We start from the raw sequence: 23,183 nt of genomic DNA, 5'->3' as shown, positions 1-23,183 counted from the left end.
AGATAAGTTTAATAGAGGGTGAAGAAGTCTATAAAGTGAATAGAAAAATCGATTCAGACACAAGGGAATTAAAAGTCCGTCCAAACTAGAGAAGAGTGGGAATCTTCACAGCAGCGAAGTAGAGGAAAGGTGGGTAAGAAGGTGACAACAAATCACCATATCTATCATCTGTATACAGATAAGTTTAACAGACGGTCAACAAGTCTTTTTCACTCGGATAAGTCGATAGATATTGACAACTCTTTCTACAAGCATCGTGTCAATTTTGGTTACTTCTTAATTATTAATATATATTTTTGCATCGGAGCGAAACCCCAATTCCAGCCTTTCTCTGACTTTTTCAAGAAAATCTCATCGTACGCTCTTATTAATAGGGATGTTGAATCATGTTTTCAGCACAGGGCAGAAATGGGGGAGTTGCAGGATTGCCCTTTCCAACAAGGAAAAATTGCCCACCAGAGAGTAATTGAAGAAAATGGGCTCCTTTTTCCCATGGTTCTGTTGCCCCTGGATGAGAGTGATGAGGGAAACACATTGCAATCCTTTCTCCACACCATTGAAACCAACAGAGAGTGGATCAACAATCATCTGAAAAAGGTGGGAGCGTTGCTTTTCAGGGGATTTCCTCTTAAATCTGCATCAGATTTCAATGAAGTTATGGAGGCATTTGGTTGGGAAGAGAAGGCATATAGGGGAGCAGCTTCAAGAACAAGGGTTGAGGGAAGAGTTTTTACAGCAAATGAAGCTCCTCTCCACCAACCCATCAAATTCCACCATGAGATGTCTACGGTATGTTTTTAGCTATTCAACATACTAGTTTAAAAATAAAATCAGATTTATACTTGTGAAGTCTTCTGTTGTTTTTCAGACGGTCAAGGTGGTTTAGTAGAGATTGTATGTGTTATATACTTCTAAGTATAGTTGTATCTTTTTGTTGATGTAGTTTGAAGACTTTCCCACCAAATTAGCTTTTTATTGTGAGATTGCTCCACCGGACGGAGGGGAAACTGCGGTCTTATTAAGCCACAAGATCACTGAGAGAATGAAAGAGAAGTATCCCGAATTCATAAGCAAACTCGAAAAAGAAGGGTGTGTTTATCAGACCAATTTTCCTGCAGAGGATGATCCTAACAATTTCCTGAGAGGTTGGCAAACCTTATACAATACCAAGGATAAGGAAGAAGCGGAAACAAAGTAAGAATTGCATTGATTTTCGTTATTTCACAGGGATTTTTGAGATGATTTGATTGAAAACTAATGCAATACATGTTTTTTAAGGGCCAGAGATTCTGGACTAGGAATTTCAAAGGTGAGTTGGGATGGGAACACGATGTTGTTTGAGTTAGAACCCCTTACTTCGATCAGAACAGTAGATGGGGATAAGAAAGCTTTTTTCAATCTCTTACCTCTGAATGATCTGGGTCCGGGCCCTGGCCCTTTACTAGGAGATGGATCTGTGATTCCCAAAGACGTCATCGAATCATGCCAACAAATCGCTGAGGAGGAGGCTGTCGATGTGAAATGGGAATTTGGTGATGTGTTTGTGTTGGACAACAGATTTGTAATGCATGCAAGGAGGCCTTCGAAACCACCCAGGAGAATACTTGCATCCTTCTGCAAGTAATACTATTCATAAAACTATTTCTGTGTTGCTTGTGTTATCCTGGGTTTGTTTGGACATGAATAAACTTTGAACGTGTATGTTTGTCAAACCAATGGCTTTTGATGTGTTAAAACTTTTATGCATCACCAGCAGGGTAGTGTAATTAAGATTGTATAAATTGTCATTAATTATGTAAGTGGGGAGGGAGGACCCATCAAGTTAAATTTGCAGTGGAGTTTGAGTATAATGGTAGTTGGTAAAACTATTCAATTTTAAAATTTAATAATAACAATTTATGTGTTTCTTGTGAAAAGCTTTAAGAAAGATGGATCGATGGATGGTTTAGGTTGGTCTATAATCAAAACAGATAGCCTCACAAATTAATGTTTACTATTCTGTAGGCTATTTGTGTCCACATGTTTTTACTGTAGCGGTTATATTTGTGTTATTAAAATCATTATTGTGATGTTTTGTCTTACATTAAAGTTTATTGTTGAATATGTATATAATTCTTTAAGTTATATATAAGTTATATATTTCAATTCTTATTTTAAGATGAGGTGAGAAGTGATATATGTATTGTATGATAATTATGTAAAATTGAATTGTATTATTTTATTTAATAGAACCTATATGCTTTTAAATATAAAATGCTTACAACATTGATGATTCTTAAGAAATGGTGATATCATTATTTGTTCACTGTGTTTTTTAGTAAGTGTTTAAATTGAATCTGAATTGCTAATTAGATTTATTAATAAGGTATAACATATTTATGTTTGTTATTTTATTTTTATGTATAAGGTATGATAAATATCTTTTATAAATATCTTTAAATTAGATTCTGAGTAGGATCTAGGGTTTGGCCATATTGACAAATCACATTTTAAAAGACATCAGTTTTATAGAAATAACGAATAAGTTGAGAAATAAAGAAGAAGATATCATCACCTCTTATTTATTGGGAGTACAATGTAGTATCATATGATATATTTTTATAAGATGGCCCAATATTTATGTACCTCAAATACATGTCTACGAAATTTATCTTTAATAAATTTGAATAAAACTCAACCTTTTAAAATAGCTAATTTGAAAAGATGAATTCTAAAGCCTATGTTTATGCCCTCATTCTCAAATATTGTGCCACTTAATTATGATCTTATTGCTTTCATAAAAAATACTTCAATAAAGATTAGACCAATAATTATACATATTAAGTCAAGTTTTCTTCTTTCACCCGTTTCATATCAAATGATTTGTTGCTCTTTAAATTTAATTAACACATTCTATTTAATAATTTGCATTAATTATCAGTTTAAATCTTTTTGAAATAGGCATTGTGCAAAATCTATCTGTGATTAAATGTCATAGTTTAAACCAATCAAACTTAATGGACATGTTTAACAATATTATATTTTAGGGTTTAATAAAGTTAGATGCAAAATACTTAACTTTATTAATTTATAAAATTAAATTTTGTCCATTTCATTGGTTTAAAAATTGTGGTGATAAGGATAGATTTTTCAGAAATGCCCACATAAGAATAAGGTTTAACTATTATATTTGTATCAAAATAATAGTATTATGGTGGGCCAATGATATTTTTGTATTACTCTCACATTGAAAAATTTTGTTTGATAAAAATTATATTTTATTGAAATATTTAATAATTTTAGTAACTTAATTACTTTTTTTAAAATTATAGTATTATTGAATTTAAAACTTGTTCATTAAAAAGTCATGAGAATATTAAATTAGAGATATCAATCTCAAGGCACCTATCTATTTATTGAAATAGGCGCCTCAACATTGATATCTCTTGGTGTGTTGTAGTTAGATATATACAGATATCTAAGCTAGTAGCATCCGTAATGCAACATGTAAATTTGAAATCTATTAAAATTTAGATATGAAATATGCTTTTTAAAGCATGATTCTTGTAATATTCATTATGTTTTATAGATATTGAAATATAGTATATACATTGCATACAATTAATCTCTTTCTAGATATTTGAGTCATTCCTCCTCTACTTTCCTTTTGACAATTTGCTTCCCTGTCTTCATCTTTTTATAATGATCATAAGAAAATGGTGGTGAAATTCGAAGTCCATACAAAGAATTAACTTGTAATATAGCAACAAATATTAGTCTTGTCCTTTCTCTTGGTCCAATGTCAATTTTTTCCTTGGAATGTTTTAATCCCTATGATTTATGGATAGTTAATGCCCAAGCCACATGTAAGGGAAATTGACTTGTGCACCCTCTTTGTATTAGAGAAATGAAAATTAATTTTGGAGCTTCATCTTCAAATGCCATTCTAGAGTAATTGTCAAATTTAACCATAACATATGTCGGTGGATTTGGTGGGGCATTTCAAAGTTTGTATATGATACTTAGAATGCATCCCAAAGCTCGATTGACAAGTCCTACTTCAATCCATAAATTAGATGTTAACATGACCCTTGCATCCTTAGCAAGTAATAATTATACATCTAGTTCATCATTTTGACCTCCCCCTAGATTAGTACTACCTTCTTTTGATGCAATATTGAGGGAAATTGGTTCTTTTAGTGAATATAATTTCTTTCTATTATGGTTATGAACATTATAATTTGTTGCAAATAGATTAATATTATTGTCAAATTCCTCCAGAGCATTTTGGGGCAATGAAACATCTATCCTTGTCATTAACGATTTCCAATCATTTATAGTTGGAGTGGCATCTCTTATATTATTGAGTAATTGGTAAAACCTTTATTGGTCTTCACTTTCACCTTCTTGTCTGAACACTATATCCAAATTAACAATAGCATTGAACTCTTCCCATAATAGCTTTGCATGAACATTACTATCATATCTTGGTGATTTTTTTTGCTAGTAGGAGGTAGTTGTCCCAAATCTCCTACTAAAATAATTGATTTTCCTCCAAAATCCATGTTTGAATATTCTTGAAGGATTCTTAGAGTTAGATGAATTGTTGATGTGCCCATATTAAAAGTTGCAATTCCAATTGGTGCTAATAATAATAGGGGATAACATTGTGGTGTTGATGCATCATAAGGAGCTTGACGAATGGCTTGAATTAGATATGATTTCCCTGTTGTAGCCATTCCTTGAATTATCATACATAATGGCATGATATGTTCACCTCAATTATAATGTGTAATAATAATATGAAGTACTTTATTTTGCCTAGTACCTAAAGTTTCATATGATATACTAATCATCATATCTTCAGGTATAAGTAAATCATTTTGTTTCATAGCTATAATGAACTGTATTTCTTTATTTGTGTATTCTTCTCCTCGATATTATGCACTCCATGGATTTTGTCTATCGATATCTCTTCTTCCCAATATATATATTTCTATTAGATCCACATTTGTCCACATAGTCTTGATATTATCTCCCACTCATGCTCAGTTATATTTTGATCATTTGTTAGTTCATTTTCATCTTCAGAATCATCCTGAGTTTCAACTTGATTTTCAAATTCATTTTCAATAGTCCTTCTATCTACATGCCATGGATTATAATTAAGGGACTCCAAATTGGATATAATTGTAGTATCATCCACTCCAATTTATCTTTGCATATTTTGAAATGGTTTGTACAATAATAACTCTGATGAACAAAAATCAACCTATTTTTTAGAGTCTCATGAAGGCATATTTGTAAATCTTGGAAACACTCTCAGAATAGCTTCCACTTTCCTTGCTTTCCATTTATTATCTCTTTTTCTTCTAGAGTTATAAGTTCAATATCTTGTTGCATCTATGAATGTGACACTTTCCATTGCATATGGTCCATCCATATATCCTTCAATGAAATTTTTTAGGTGAGCTTCATCATCATTTTCTTCATTCTTTATCATTGGCTTGAACACCACTCTTGCAACATTTAATGTAACAAATAGTCTGCTACTTTCTACTAATGGAAACTCTAATAACATATGAAATTTTTCTTGTGCACCATGTCTCTTTCAATTAGGGTTTTAGTTAGTAGTCTCTTATATGCCTTTCATGAAGCTTCATCTAAATATTCAAATTTGCAAGTCTTACCAACATTTGATACTGTCTTCATTGATCATCATTCTCAAAATTTAGTCTATGTGCATTTCACAAAATATAGGATTGTACATGCCTTTACTAGTAACCACCAAAACATGGACTAACTTGAGTATAGATTTTGTATTGGGTCTCCTAGACACCCAGTGAGGTAATGATTTTATTTTTGTGGTTGTTGATTGATTTTCCAAAATTGTCCACTTTATTGCTTATAAAAAGACCAACAAGGCAACTAGAGTAGCAGAACTTTTCTTCTCAGAAGTTGTTCATTTACATGGTCTTTCAAAGACCATTACCTTTGATAGATACACTAAGTTCTTGAGCCATTTGTTGAGGACTCTCTAGAGGAAATTAGGAACAAAGTTACGTTTTAGCAAAGCCTATCATCCTCAAACTAATGAACAAATAGAGGTAGTTAATAAGAGTTTGGGAAATGTGTTATGCTCCATTATGGGGAGAAGCCTAAACAATGAGACTTGGCATTGCCCCAGGCAAAATTTTCCTATAATAGTTATGTTAATAGTTCCACTACAAAATCTCCATTTCAAATTGTCTATGGTAGAAATCCTCAAGGTGTTCTAGAACTTGTGTCACTTTCCTTGGGAGATAGAATTAGTGATGATGGAGTTGGCTTTGTTGAACACCTTCACCAGCTCCAACAAGATGTCAAACAAAAGTTACATGATAGTAAAGCAAGTTACAAGATTGTTGCAGATGCTACTCAAAGACAACAAATATTTTTTGTTGGTGGCTTAGTGAAGGTTTACTTGAACCATAAACAATTTACTATAGGGACATATCATAAATTGAATTATTAAAGGAATGGGCCTTGCAAAATTATCACAAAGATTAATTATAATGCTCATGTGGTTAGTTTACCAGCAAATCTTGACATTTCCCTTGTTTTGAATGTTTCTGATTTATACACATTCCATGGTGATGTTCCAAGTGTAGATGACATCCATGGAGTGTATTGGCAACATCACCTTCCAAATAAGAAGAAGGAAAAGATTGTCAAAATTCTTGACAAGCATCCTACCTCCACAAGGCATGGCCAACATAACACTTGGAAGATTTTCAAAATACTAGATTCTTCATTAAAATTTTCCAACTCTACTCTCCCTCTACAATGAAAGAAAATAACTACTTATTGCAATTTCTAAAATTACCATATTTGGTAGATTTTTAGGAAAAATAGATTTTTTCATGTTTGGTAATTTTTAATACCCATCCTATGAATCTCAATTTTTCCCAAGAGAAGACCTCAACTAAGGCAAGATGAATTGCCAACTAATGTATGAAATCAAGAATATTATTTTGGATTTATTATACAAACAACTTTCTAAAAAAATGGAAAAAAAACATAAAAATCCAATTTGAGAGGCCAAGACAATATTTCAAGCTCCCAAAAATATGTCAAAATGGCCACCAATTGAGAAAAGCTCTATCGGCAATCCAAATAACTCCTCCTTGCACAACTACCTATAACATTTCAGCCAAAACCCATATCTGAGCCAAAAGTTATGACTCCCAGAAGTTGATGCATCTAAATATCCTTTGACCTTACAAATTCCCACTAAGGTATGATGAGCATAGAGGGCTTGAAAGAATTCTTTAGAGGTTTGGTCCTTGACCTTGAGATAGTGAAGAAGAGCCTTAATCTGAGCTCCCTTGGCCTAATAATTGTTTGCAATTTTCTTTCCATTTCTATGTTTTGTCAGATGAAGTTGCAAATTTTCATTGAACGGATCCATAGCCAAAGCTTCGGTGGAAATCCTAAGATCTTTGGTAGTGGGCACATAGGAATACCAATAGTACACAACTAATTATCAACTAAGGTCTACACACGATAGCATCATTCCACCAAGAAATCCAACCCATATTAGTGTGCGGTCAGGGCTTCAATTTAATAACTAACTCTGAAGAATTTTGCACTTAAGATTTCTTGCAACTTTCCCAACATTTTCCTTATTTTCTTTCTTTTTTTAGCATTAAAGTTGTAGATTCAAGCTACGTATATTTATATAATAAAGAATGAGAAATGTGATTAAGTTTGCAATATGTTTATTTTGTATTCTTAGATGTGAAATACTAGTTAAAAAAGAAATGGTGTTTTAAGAGTTTAGACAATTCATATGATAATGTAGGTGTGTGTATGATTATGTATTATTGTCTATTTTAAATGGATTTAAAAAAAAAAAAATAAGTCACTTTCTTTTTGGCATATGATCTTATGTTATTGATACTCTTAATTTATAATTGTAAAATTATAAAAAAGGTTCAACAATATTTTAATTTTTAAAAAATTCTATCTATTATTTGTATCCAAATATATATTTCCATGGAATGATCCAATGATATTTTTTAGTGATTTTGAGTACTATCTATATTAATTTTTTACTTATATAATTATCTTGTATTTTATAATATGAATATAAATCATATTTAAAACATAGGACACAGTTTAAGTTATTGAGGAATTAAAGTTTTGTGATTTTTAGTGAAGAGGCTTAAAATTGTAGTGCATTATCATAAAATAACAATTCTAGATTTGATGGCATTTTCTTTAGAGAAACAAGGTTTCAAACCAACTAATTTCCTACAAAATAAATAGTAGGCTTTTTTGAAAATTATTTATAAAATTTGAAAGTAATGTTTGAAAATATAGAGTATACATTAAAAAAATACACATTTCAATCTTCTTATACTTTAATTTATGATAAGTACCTATAGGAAACCATTCATGCCTCAAGTAAACCACGACTAAGTCACCGGAAGTAAATATTTCTTGTCTTCAAGTAGCATCTGCAGCAATCTTGTAACTTGTATTAATATTATGTAACTTTTGTCTGACATCTTGTTGGAGCTTGTGAAGGTATTCAACAAAGGAAAATCCATCATCTCTAATTCTATCTCCCAAGGGAAGTGACACATGATGTAGAAAACGTTGAGGGTTTTGACCATATAGAATTTGAAATGGAGATTTTTTGGTGGATCATTAAAAAAACCTATTATAGGCAAGCTTTCCTAGGGTAATGCCAAGTTCCACTGTTTAGGCTTCTTCCCCACAATGCAGCATAACAAATTTCCCAAAATATGATTGACTACCTATATTTGTCCATCAGTTTGAGGATGATAGGCACTACTGAACTATAACTTTATTCCTAATTTCCTCGAGAGAATCATCAAAAAATGGCTCAAGAACTTACTATCTCTATGGCAGGTAATGGTCTTTGAAAAGCCATGTAATCGAACAAATTTTGAGTATAGTTTTGCTACTCTAGTTGAATTGTTGGTATTTTATCAATCAAAAACCACAAAAATAGAATAATTACCTCACTGAGTGTGTGGGAGACTCAATACAAAATTCATACTCAAGTCAATCCACACTTCAGTGGGTACTAGTAAAGGCATGTATAATCCTATATTCTGTGAATTTCCTTTACCTACTTGATAGATTCTACACCTTTCCACATATTTAGTGATGCACCTCTTTATCTTGGGCCAATAATACTTATCTTCAACCAAGTTTATTGTTTTTTCCTTTTTGAAGCATCTAGCTAGTCCACCACTATGAAATTCCCTGATAATGTTTTCCCACATAAATCTGCCTGGTATACATAGTTTTTTACCCTTAAAGAGGTAACCATTCTTCATAAAATAGTCACCTTTCACATGATCCAACTTACTAGAATATTAAGCCTTTAGCTATTCTACAATCTCCCAAAAATAATCATTAGTTTCATATAAGACCTTAATAGCATCAAAACTAGTGACCTCTGTTTCCATTGTGGTTAATAGTGTAACATGCTTGTTCAAGGCATTAAAAGCCTAATTTTGTTTTCTAGACTTATGTTTCAAGACAAAGGTATATCCCTATGAGAAAGATACCCACTTGGCATGTCAACTATTCAAGTTCTTTTGTGTGTTGAGATATTTTAGAGCAACATGATCAGTAAATAGCAAAATCTCATGTGGTACCAAATAGTGCCTCCAATATCTTAATGCTTGAACAATTGCATAAAACTCTAGATCATAGATAGAATAATTCTTTACTCCATTCAATTTCTTGCAAAGTAAGGCCATAGGCTTACTTGCTTGGCTAAGAATAGTGCCTAACCCAACATGTGAAGCATCATGCAGTCTACTTCAAAAACTTTGTCAAAATTTGAAAGTGTAAATATAGAGCTTCAATTACCTTTTTCTTCAAGAATTTAAAACTCTCTGTAGCATCTATTTTCCATGTGAACTCCCTTCCTCTAGTATAGTCTGATATGGGGGCTATTATACTTCTAAAATTTTGGATAAACTTTTGGTAGAAAATTATCAACCCACGAAAACTTCATACTCTTGTTATGCAAGAAGGACTATGCCATTCTAGGATTTTGCTTACCTCTTCTTGATCCATTTGAACACTAGCTTGAGAAATGAAAAATCCTAGAAAGGCAAAACTAGTTTGCATGAACCTACACTTCTTCAAGTTTGCAAAGAGATTCTTCTATCTTAAGATAGTCAAGATTATCTTTAAGTTTTGTAAGTGTTCTTCTTTGCTTCTACTATAGATTAGAATATCATCAAAGTAAACTACAACAAACATACCATTGTAAAGTCGCAACACTGTATTCATCAAATACATAAATGTGTTGGGTGCATTCGAAGGCCCGAAAGGCATAACCATCCATTCATACAAACCATCTCTTGTCTTAAATGTTGTCTTCCATTCATCTTCCTTTTGAATGCATATTTGGTGGTAGCCACTTTGGAGATCAATCTTGCTGATGTACTTATCCCCCACTAATTCATCCATCATATCCTCTATCTAAGAAATAGGAAACTGATACTTAATGGCAATCTTATTGATTTATCTATTATCAGTGCACACCCTCCATGTGCCATCTTTCCTTGGAGTCAACAATGTGGGTAATGCACACAAACTCATGCTTTCCCTAATCAGACCTTTTACATTAGTTTTGTTACTTATTTATTCAACTTTGCATGTTGTGTTGGATTCAACCAATTGGCTGCTTGATTAGGTAGAGTTTCTCTAGGAATAAGATCAATATTATATTGAATATCTCTTTTGGGTGGGAGACCATCAAGTAGTTCATTAGGAACAACATCACCAAACTCCTCTAGCACTTTCATTTTCTTAGCTGGCACCAAGTTTGGTTCTTCTCCTCATTTTAGTACTAATGCATAAAAACAACCTATTACATTCATTTTCTTGACAACTTATTTTGTAGAAAACATGGTTTCACTCTTCCCTTCATCCTTAAGCAACAATAGAACCATTTTAGAGCCATCCTTCCAAACTTGTAAGTATTTTTCTCCTCATTATGTATCACCTTCGTATTATACTACCATGGTCTCCCCAACAATATATGGCAAGCATCCATAGGGATAACATCACACCATATCCAATCCTTATAAAATTTTCCTATGGAAAATCTGACTAAACATCTTTAATCAATTGTTACTTCATTTCCTTTCTCAAACCATGCAATACAATAAGGACAAGGATACTTCTTTAATTTCTCTACCATTTCTCTAGATGCCATATTCTCATAACTACCCCCATCAATAATAGCTTGACATACTTTTCCACCATAAGTGCATCTAGTTCTAAAAATGTTGGTCTAGAGCCATGAGTTGTCAGAGTTCTTTATAGGAACTTCATCTTTTTTTGGAATGATCATTGATCTCCTCATCACAAGGGTTTCTCCCACATATGGTGAAACTTCTTGCTCCTCTTCTTATGGTTGAACTAGGTTCACTCTAGGCTGTCTTCCTTGATTTAGTTCTGACATGTTATAATTTGAGCATTCAAAGGCTTTATTTCCTTCTTCTCTGTCAAACATTGGGATAATATAGGGTTAGTTTAGTTTTTAAACAAAACTTTAGATTAGTGTGTTATTAAAGTTAGTTTGTTAGGATTAGTATTTTTTTTTTATTAAGTGTTAGTCAATGTTTTAGTTATAACTTAGTTTAGTTTAATAAGTAGTTTAAATGAAAAGAAAAGTTTTTGGGTTTCAAGTCAGAGGTAAGTAGTAATTGGGGTTAGTTTTTCGTTTATAAGTTTTAATATTTAGATAGATCATATTGTGTAGTTCTATTTCAATTGTTTATTTCTTTTTGTTTAAATTAGTTAAGTTTTATTCATGTTAATTTAGTTTAGATTTTAGTGTATTTAATTTTAAATATATTACTATTATCATTATTATTATTACGTTAGAATAGATCCTTAATTCAAACAAATTGATATTAGAATAAGGTTTTAATAAAGTTTGTTTAAATTTTGTGATAGACATTATCTTAATATCAAGTACATTATCGAATGATTTGTCTTGTATTTTTAAATTTTTTTTTGAATAAGTGAATTTTTATTATTGATTAATATTGTCTAAATAGATTAATAAATGACCAAAGTTAATAGGACTTAAATTATGGTAAATTATGGTTTTACTATTGCTCTAGAGATGTAATATTTAAAGTGTAATTAAAATTTTTAAAATATGAAGTCTTTTAATTAATTGAAATTAGTTGTTTTAAAACCTGAGTGATAAACTTAAGATGTTTTGTAGATAACCTATACTTAAACTATGAACAAAAATATATCCAACTTAGAGTATGTTAATTTTTGACTTTAAAAAAAAAAAAATTGTTTGTGTTTTGCCCTCGTATTTTGGGCATGACATTTCCACATCCAAAACAGGTAGAAGGTCTCTGCTAGTTTTCTCGTCCTCTTCCACTACCATAGTTCCTCGTCCTCATTGAAATCCCCTTCCTCTTTCCTATTTGTAGGATCTTGTCTAGAATTCATATTTCTTTTGAATCCTTGGGAGGATTCTCTTTAGCTATAATTAGAACCTCCTTGAGATTGTGTTTAGGGACCCCTTCTTCCTTCTCTATTCCTCTAATTTTACTATCAATTCTACTTTTCTTTAGCCTTTAGAGCTAATTGTTAGGCTTCCTCCATATGGTTAACATGATGCATGCTCAGTTCATCTTGGATAGAGAATTTAAGGTCATTCATATATCTAGCAGCCACTTGCTCCTCATCTTCTTGATGCTCTATTCTCATGGATAACTTATAGAACTCATTTATGTACTTTTGTAGAGAAAATTTTTTCTTTAAATTTTGGAACTTACAAAATAGGATTTGTGAGTAATCCAAGGGTAAGAACTTTTCCCAAAGCATTTTCTGCATCTTGCTCCATGTTTTGATCTTTTCCTTTTGTTTTCTAGTTCATTCCTTCTGGAGGTGATCCCACCATATCATTGCATGTTCTTTCAATTTTGTGCATGCAAACTTCATCTTATTTTTGTTGGCCATAGGAATCCATTCAAAAAATTTACCCATCTCATTTATCTAGTCTATCAACTCTTCTTGCTTAAGACTACCAGCATAGTCTGAAACTTCAATCTTGATCCCTTCATTTTTACCTTCTAAAGCCCATAGAACTCTATCATCATAGCTCAACTCTTCCAAGTGTTCTTCTTCATTTTATTTATTTTCATTAGCACCTCTTCCATTTCCCTCTTCATTTGATTCATTCTCTCTTTATACTATTTTTATTCCTTGATTATCCATTTGCTTATTCAGTCATTCAATCTACCTCTGCATATCCAACATAAATCTTTGCATTGGAGTGACATATCCTCTTCCTCTTCCTCTTCCTCTCCTAGCCATCATCCCACTCTAATACCATGAGTTGGTGTTATGCTAAAGTGTTTGGTCTACATCACATTTTGTCCTCTCAAATCTTTGTGACATTCTCCATGCCTTTGTGCAACATTATGAGAAAGTTTTCTCCTCCTAGGGAGTTTCATCTGCCAGTCAAAAAGCTTTGGAAACTTGTATTGCTGTTGTGCCCAACTAATTATTTTTCAAGAATAAATCATTTTGTGACCAATTACTTACTATCTCTGACCTCAAAGAAGCTACCTTTTCCATGGCTGATGATAAATCCCTAGGTTGTGATGACTTTCCTTGCAAGTTCTACAAGGCTTTCTTAGATCATGTCAGCCCTAATCTCCATAAAGTTTATTTAGAAACCTTGCATTCTAACTCAGTAGGACTTACATCAACAAAGGAAAAATCAAATTTATTCCCAAATATGGATACGCTAAGGATATTTTTAATTGGAGGTTGATCACCTTGCTCAATTTTTCTTACAAAATCATTGCCAAAGCTTTAGCCCTGAAGATTTGTCATCTCCTTCCTCATAAGTAGAGAGGCTTCATCCAATCTCCCCATATCCTTGACAATATTATTGTTGTATGGGAAGGAGTAGAGTGGTCTCATAAATCTAACTAGTCTGCTCTTTTTTGAATATTAACTTTGCAAAAGCCTATGATCGTATCAAATGGTCCTTTATTTTGGCTTTGCTCAAAGCTCTTGCCTTTGGTCCAAGGTTTCTTCAATCGATGAACATGCTTTTTGGCAATGCTTCATCTTGCATTACTATTAATAGAATGTAATCAAAGACCTTTTACCTCTTTATGTCAATGCATCAAGGATGCCCTTGGGCCCCAACACTCTTTGTTCTTGTAGCCGAATTCTTTGGTTACTTTCTCACAAATGAAACCTCTACCAGTCTTGTTCATGGCATAGCACTACTAGCTTCTTCTGACCATCTTTTTAATGACCACTTTATTGATGACTCCTTTCTCACTCTCTTAGAGGATGAAGATAATGTTAACAATGCCTTGCATTATTTAGATACATTTTGTCTAGCCTCTAGTTCAGTTATTCAATGGCATATGATGCTTTGTTATCAGCAACCATTTCTGCTAGACTTGCCTTGGTTTCTAAGTTATGGCTAGAAGTGGATCCATCATGGGGAATATTCTCTTTCTTAGGAATTCCCTTTGCCTTCCAGGCCTCTCCTCTTGATTTATGGGTTGTTGTCCTAGGAAGGGTTGAAAGGAAACTTACTTATTTGGTCACGAAGCCTTTCTCCTTGGTTGGGAAATTTAAGATCAGCTCTGAAGTCCTCACAACCATGCATGTGTATTACTTCTCCTACTAGCACCCTTCTAAAGCATCACATATTAAATTGGAAAAACACTTTGGTGACTTTTTTTGGGCTATTGGATTTGATCATGGTAGCTTCCATCATATTGCATAGGACTTTTTTTATCTCCCAAAGGCTTTTGGGGACCCGAGTCTCATTAATTCTTAGAACTAGGGTCTAGCTCTATGTGCCAAATAGGAAATCTGTGCCCTTTCCAAGAATGAAGCCTAGAAAATCCTTCTCATGCATTGCATTCCATTAGGGTTCCCTCTCAATAGACCAATTTGGAGAGAAATTAGGATTCAAATCCTCATCATTATGAAACACGTAGTGCAGATCCAAGGTACCCTTATGGCTAAAAGTAATTGGAGAATATGGGAGGATACAAGCCTTGGATTCATTGGTCTGGTGATGGCTTTTGTGATGGACTTCCTTTCAACCAACACAACATTTTCTGGTCTCCTCTCCTTGTTTTATAAGGATAGCCCTTGGCCAAGCTCCATGGAATCACTACCTTGCATTTGAACAAACGCGACATTTGCACACCTAGAGACCTTTTCTCTAGGGCTACCATAAATATAAGATCTTAGGAGCAATTTTAATCCCAATCTCATTTAGCTCATTTAGATAGATAGATTTTTCACTTCCTTGTTTCTACCACTCCCCCTCATCTTTTACACAAGTTGGGGGTGCATCCATTAAACCTTGGTGGAAATATTGGAAATTGTATCCTTCACATCGTTTGCCAATTACAAACCCAAACTTGGTTACCATTGGCTAGTCCCTCATCTACCAATGACAAAAATTCTTAATTGGTGATGACATTGTTGAGAATAGATTGAAGAAGCCAATCAAAGAGGGAGATTATAAAGAAATAGTGTAGAGAACACACAAGTATGACTAATATGCTTCAATCATTATATTGTCATTGACGTGAAACATATTTTTTTTGGTAAGGCAACTACTTATAAGATTTAAGTACTATGACTAATTTGATTGATGAAGAGGATTTGAACAAAAGATGTAACAATAGCACCTAGAGGAAAGGTTGAGTTTATGATTATGTAAAGAAGTACAACAATTAAGGTTACAAAGGCCACTTAAACTAAGAAAGTTTAGAAGAACAAGTTATACAATGTTTGTCTGCCAAGCTTGACCAAACGGATAGTAGGTGCCGAGCAAAGTCAATTCAAGCCAAGCAAAGAATTAGTTGGAGATGAGTAAAAGTTTATTCTAGTGTATGCTGAGTAGAGTAGTGGATGTCATGTAAAGTTTAGTTGATGTCGACCACTAGTAAACTTTAGTATGTGTTGAGCATTAGAAGCTTGATAATGCTAAGTTTTTGCATTATTTAAAAGATTGTGAATTTGAGGGATCTAGAATGACCATTTTGTTTTCTTGGAATATGTGAACCAAGTGGAAGATAAGGTTGATGAGATGGTGGCACAAAATTGAAGGTAATCCATTTTTAAGTGAATTTGAAGAGGATTCTAGGAGAAGTTTCTAGAAGAGATATGGACTGTGGGATGGATTCATTGTAGCCTACCTAATCCATCCAAACCCTAAATCGGATGATGGAGAATGAGAAAAAAAAGATCTTAATTTCCTATTTATAGGAATGGCTGGTTATGAAACAAGGTTTTCATGTGTGAGAACATAAGGAAATAAAGGAGACAAGGGTTTTTCTTCATTAAGTGACCTAGAAAAGAGTCTACAATGGCTTGTTAAGAAAGAAGGCTTAAGGATATGAATGTTTGAATGGTGAGCAAGCTATCAGAGCTGTACAATGTATGGAAGCCAAGTAGAGTGGAGGATTGAATAGTGATCTATAATCTACAAATGAAGTTATAAGTTGTTATCAAATCAAAGCCTTACTATTATTGTCTAACAATTGTATCACTCTAGGGTAAATCCTTTAGATTAAGGTTGACCTAATAGTCATTTGTAAATCCTTTAACCATTTGAAATTCCAAGTGAATGGTCTAAAGTCTTCTAGCAAGCCTCACTCCTAATAGGGTGATTGAAATCCTCTAAGAGGGTCACATTTAACAATGTGTATTGTAACCTTTAACAAGGTAGGCCTTTCATAGGGTATCACTTTAGAAGAGTGAAAAGAGTAGCATGATACTGGTGGTCTTTTCCAAATTGAGTTTCCACATTAATCATTGTGTCAAGTGTGTTGATGAATCTATTATGTTTCATGTTTAAATTTCTACAAGTTGATTTGATAGTAACCTACAAATTTTATGACACGAGTAAAGGATGAATAACTAGGGCCAAAGGCTCACCTAGCTATCTATACCACCCTGCAAGAGTTAACACAATGGAACCAAACACAAAGAACAATGATCAAAGGAGGAAGAAGAGTGAAATACTTTTATTGATTCATCAGAATATCTTCATGCATGCTTAGCTATAAGGCCTTCTAGGTTATGACCAAATACAAATACATTCACATTCAAAGATCCAATAGGAAATTTGCGCTTTCCAGTTCTACTCTATAATCCTCTTCAAAAATTGCCTCAACTCTAAGCATAAACACTCTATATATACTTGCCAAAATGGTTTAGAGATTATTCTAGAACATTACTTAAGAGGAAGGCCAACCCAAAAATGGTCTAGACACATCCCAAGAAAAAGAACTTAACATAAATATCATGATCAAAATAAATCTTATAAGTTGACTCACACAAATCACGTCTGAATGCTGACACTCAACATAAATAGGTAAACATAATACATGAAGAGTCACCTGGCATACACTAGGTAACTCGACACATGAAGAATCACTTGGCATACACTAGGTAATTCAACACATGAAGGAACACTCGATCGACACTAGATTGCTACAGTAACTCAAGACCAACTAAGTGCTACAGTAACTTGACACTGATTGAGTGCTACAATGACTTAGCACCAACTAAGTGCTATAGTAACTTAGCACCAACTAAGTGCTACAATAACTTGGCACCAACTAGAGCTATAGTAACTTGGCACCCATTAGAGCTATAGTAACTCGACATCAATATGCAGATTGAACAAAAATGAGCATGATAACAAGGCAAACCAAGATTCTCCCGCATTAGACAACTAGGGTTGAAAGAAATAATTCTCTTGAATCATTAAGATGTCACAATCTAAGTTGAATCTAGCTTAGATTGAGAAATCCATGAATCATCTTCAATAGGCCTATTCTTCCACTTCACACAATATTCATAGTAATCTTTTCCTCTTGTGCTCTTGCCAACTCTCTGATCCAATATCTATTCAACTTCTTCAATATGCTTCTTAGGATAATCTTCTGATACAACAACTTCATCATCTAACTCATGATAATTATACAAATTAGCAATATTAAATATAGTAGATATATCCATGTCATCATGTAACTCAAGTTCATAAGGATTACCACTGTCAAACTTCTTCAAGATCTTACAAGGTCCAAATTTTTTCATCTTCAACTTACTGTATGTTCTAATAGGAAATCTTCATTTCTCTAAATGAACCATCACCTCATCACCAAATTCAAAATGAAGATGTCTTTTAGACTTATAAACATTCTCCTTATACTTTTGATTACATTGTTCCAACCTCAACTTCACTTCCTTATGCAAAGACTCCATAAAATCAGCAAATTATTTTTCTATAATGCTTCTCTTTTCTTCACCAACAACATCTCTCAAATCTGATATACCTCTAGGTTGCATTCTAGTAACAACCTCAGAAGGTGTTTTCCCTATACTCCTATTTACATAATTGATAAGTGCAAACTCAGCTTGTGCCAACACTACTTCCCAATTACTTGTCTTATCTCCAACTAAACATCTCAACAAATTACCCAAGCTTCTATTCATAATCTTTGTCTATCCATCTATTTAAAGATAGAATGCAGAACTAAAATTTAACTTAGTACCTATCTTCTTCCAAAAAGTCTTCCAAAAATAACCAACAAACTTACTATCTCTGTCAAAAATAATACTTCTTGGTAATCCATACAATCTCACAATCTCTTTAAAGGAAAGTTTAGCACCATGCTCAGCATTTGATGTCTCCTTTCCTAGTATGAAATGAGCCATCTTAGAAAACTTGTCGACTACAAAAAATATGGAATCATACCCCTTCACTATCTTAATTAATCCAAGAACAAAATCCATAATGATGTCACTCCAAGGTTTCTCAGAAACAGTAATAGGTATATACAAACCAGTATTTTGACTTACTCCTTTTACAATTTGAAAAATTCCATAACTCTTTACAAATTTTTGAACATCCTTATACTTCTATTGCCAACAATAATTCTCTTTCAGCATACTCAATGTCTTATAAATTCCAAAATGTCTAGCCAATCCACCACTATGCTTTTCCTTAATCAGATTCAACCTCATAGAACTTCTAAGAACACACAATTGAATGCCTTTGAACAACATACCTTCTTGAATAAAATACTCATCATACTTGCTTCTATGATTTATTAGATTTGGTGCTCTTCACTCTCTCCATGCCTTAGAAAAATTAGTATCAACATCATACAACTCTTTCATTTGTTTAAAACTTAGAACTTCAACCTTCATTTTAGTGAACAAAGAATGTCTTCTACTCAATGCATGAGCAACTCTATTAGTAACTCCACTCTTATGCTTAATAAGAAATGTGAGACTCTACAAGTACCCAACCCACTCCATATGTCTCTGATTTAATTTATGTTGACTTCCCAAGTATTGTAAAGCTTTACAATTAGTATACAACACAAACTCTTTAGGAATCAAATAATGCCTCCACTTCTTCAATGCTTGAATAATAGCATAAAATTCTTGATCATACATAGAATACTTCCTTTTGGCATCATTTAAATTTTCACTAAAGAAAGTAGCGGGTTTACTTCTTGACTTAATACAGCTCCTATTGCATTACCACTTGCATCACATTCAACTTGAAATACTTTGTTGAAATTAGGAAAAGCCAATACAAGTAATTCAAAAATATTTTGTTTCAAAGTCTCAAAACTCTTATCAGCTCCATGTGTCCACCTAAATTCCTTTTTATATCCACTCATTGTTTGAGTCATAGCATTATAAAAAACACTGAAATTCTTTAAAAACATTCTATAAAAACTAGCTGAAACATGAAATGATCTTACCTTACCCACATTCTTAGGTGTGGGTCATTCCAAAATTGCTTTAACCTTCTTAGAATCCATCTTCAATCCATCAACTAAAATCACAAATCCCAAATACACAATCTCCTCTTGCATAAAAGAACACTTTTTCAAATTAATCAGCAACTTTTCCTCTTTCAACCTCTGTAATACTTGTCTAATATGCTCAAGATGTTCTTCCTTTGTCTTAGTGAATATCAGAATATCATCTAAATAAACAATCACAAACTTACCCAAAAATATTTTCAAAATTTCATTCATCAACCTCAAGAAAGTACTAGGTGCATTAGTCAAACCAAAATGCATAACTAACCATTCATATAAACCATCTTTTGTCTTGAAAGCAATCTTCCATTCATCACCTTCTCTGATTCTAATTTGATGATAACCACTCTTAAAATCAATCTTGGTAAAATACTTTTCTCCACTCAAACAATCCATTATGCCATCCATCCTCAGCATAGGAAACCTATATTTCAATGCTATCTTGTTAATAGCTATAGAATAACTACACGTTCTCCATTCTCCATTCTTTTAGCTACTAATACAATAGGTACAACACATGGACTCAAGCTTTTTCTGATCAAACCTTTCTACAACAACTCATGCACTTTTCTATTAAGTTATCCATTCTCTGTAGGTTTCAATCTATATGGTATTTTATTCTGAAAACTAGCTCTAGGAATTAGATCCATATAATGACTTATTAGAAGTAAACCATCAAGAATATCCTTAGCAATAATATCCTTATACTCATTCAACAATTTTGTAATTTCTATTGGTACTCGATCAATACTACCAATTTTCCCTCAGTCACCATTGACTAGCACTTGGTTAATACTATTTTTTGGCACTTGGGTACTATTGACACAACTTGGTTTCTTTAGAATTATAGCAAAAAAAACATGATTCTTTTTCATTTCCTTTTCAAATTGTTTCCCATTAACCATTCAAACTTTTATTGTAGTACAACTAATGTCATCTAGACTTTCAATCAAAGGCAATAATATTTTCTTCTTCCCATTCACCTAAAGAGTATATTGATTCAATATTCCATCATGCATAACATATCTATCATATTGTCAAGGTCTATCCAATAGAATATGACAACAATCCATAGGCATAGGATCACACAAAACTTTATCAAAATAATGTCCAATCTTGAACTTCACAAGGCATTGCTCACTTACCAATATGTTATGCTCATCTTTGATCCATGAAATGTGATAGGGTTTAGGATGCTTCAGCCTCTACAATTGCAACTTTTTAACCATCTCTTCTAATGCCAAATTTGTAGCATTTTCTAGCCATCTTACATCTTGTCTTGAAAAGACTTCTCCTTAAAATAGGTTCCTCAGCACTTCCCTTATTGCATAAGGTTCTTCTCACAATAATATTTTCTCTAGCCTCAGGTCCACTTGGTGAACCCTCATCATCTCCTTGATTCGCAACATTTCTGTTACCTTGTCCACTTTTAGAGGATCTACATTCAAAAGATCTATGTCTTTTTTTACCACATTTGAAACAATTACCATGAGATCCACCTCTAGAATAAGAATTACCTCTTCCTCGATAAGAATTAGTACCTCCTCGGTAAGAATTACCACTTTTCCATTCAATCTTTCCTTTGTCATCATTCATCCATTTAAATTTTCCTTTATCCTACACAAAACTTTCAGATCTGCCACCTTCACCACAAGATCTATCTTTGCCTCTCTAGAATCTACCACCTCTACCTCTTTTTCTTTGTTCATGCTTCTTTGCTAAGATCTCCTTAGCTTTCAAGGCATGTTGGTATGCTTCTTCAACACTTTCCAACTTCACAAAACTTATTTCATTTTGAATTCCAAATCTCAATCCATTTATGTACCTTACAATTTTCTCAACATCATCATCCACATGTCCAGATTTGATGTCCAATCTATAGAATTTCTCTCTATACTTTTTTATAGTCATGTCTTTTCATATCAAATTTTGCATCTTTCTCAACAAGCTAACTTGGTAATCAACATGAAGAAATTTTTTCTTTATCTTGTTCACCATCTTTGGCCAAGTTTTGATCTTCTCCTTTCCTCTCCTTTGTCTATCAGTTTGAAAATGTTTCCACCATAGTGATGCATGATCTTTCAACCTAGTGACTACAATCTTCACCTTTATATTATTAGGAGTGTTTTCATACTCAAAGTGTAGAAGTTGATGAAATCCAACTTCACAGCTTACCAAGATCACCTGCATGCAAATAACCTGCTGAAGAGAAACCAAAGAAGGAAGTGTGGAGCTTGGTTAAACTAAATAGACTAAGAGAGAAGATATTGCAACAATGAAAACATATATTTTTGTACAATATTGATATACAAAATATATGAAATTACAATAGGAGAGCCTATTTATAAAGGCCTCTAGGAAACTTGTAGAACAAGCTAGAAAGAGCTAGGAGATAAGGTTGACAATTAAGCATATGTCCACAAAAGGTGTGATATCCTTGATCAAGGTGAGGAGATAAGTACAAGTTAAATAGAAAAAAACTCCCATGTTGTCAATAACTCCTAAAATACAACTATTAAATAAATGCATTAACCTAAGTAAACTTAAGTAAAGCATAAATAATAATTATTTACTCTAACACCCCCCCTTAAGTGCAACTTAATGGAATGCACTTAAGCTTACAAAAAGCTAAGATGAAATGCAGAATGGGTCCTAGCAACACGGCCATGTTAGGTACCCATGTACAATGCAAAGAAATGAAACCTCTAAAAATACAAAAATGGAGAAAACCACATGGGAAAAACCCTCCCCCAAAAAGAGGTAACTAAAAAACTAGTGAAGGACTGAAGAAGCCTCCAACTAGAGGAATGTGCTAGAAATAGGAACAAGAGAAGATCATGAAGAGCATCACTAAAGCATGAAAAAGCCACAAACTCTATCAATAGGAAACTACTGATCTAAACAACCTCCACAAAAATAGAAGCTATGAATTGAGAGTGTCTATATGGTAGATGATCCACCTCACCGAAATGCATAGGTAGCCAACTACTACAATCACCTAGTATATAGGATAAAATATTGAATACATAGGTCACTCAATTAAACCATCAAACTAAGGAAGCATTAGAAACAATAGACTAACCCCCCCTTAATGCAAATAGGGTGAGGTGATAGGCAACTAAGAAAGTGGGTCAAAATCCTTTGTAGAAAGAACTAAGAATAGTGAGAGAGAGGAAGAGGTACAAACACCTATAAAGGCACATGTCATCAACACATCATGAGGCTAATGTCATGGAAGGGACATTCACTTGACAAAGGAAGAGGGCACAAAAATGGCAACAACTAATCCCA

At 33.1% G+C, this 23,183-nt stretch overlaps 1 protein-coding gene across 3 annotated transcripts in view; it reads left to right on the top strand.

The window, feature by feature from the left end:
• Positions 1 to 345: 345 nt before the first annotated feature.
• LOC149544436 (clavaminate synthase-like protein At3g21360) overlaps positions 346 to 23,183 on the top strand; it is a 118,251-nt gene continuing 95,413 nt past the window's right edge. Inside the window, exons 1-3 of one of the 3 annotated variants that reach the window (XM_089798854.1) lie at positions 346 to 789; positions 944 to 1,194; positions 1,285 to 1,916. In XM_089798854.1, the coding sequence (XP_089654980.1) occupies positions 409 to 789; positions 944 to 1,194; positions 1,285 to 1,624 (972 nt within the window). In that variant the 5' untranslated portion in view covers positions 346 to 408 and the 3' untranslated portion in view covers positions 1,625 to 1,916. Of the gene's footprint in view, positions 790 to 943; positions 1,195 to 1,278; positions 1,917 to 23,183 lie in introns of those variants that run through there. The other 2 variants (XM_089798853.1, XM_089798852.1) reach the window with 2 other exon arrangements.

Source organism: Cupressus sempervirens, chromosome 8 (genome assembly GCF_028749045.1).
Source record: "Cupressus sempervirens isolate cs-2001-9-10 chromosome 8, ASM2874904v1, whole genome shotgun sequence".
NCBI lineage: Eukaryota > Viridiplantae > Streptophyta > Pinopsida > Cupressales > Cupressaceae > Cupressus > Cupressus sempervirens.
The sequence above is the reverse complement of the archived record's forward strand: the minus strand, read 5'-3'. Positions and strand labels throughout refer to the sequence as shown.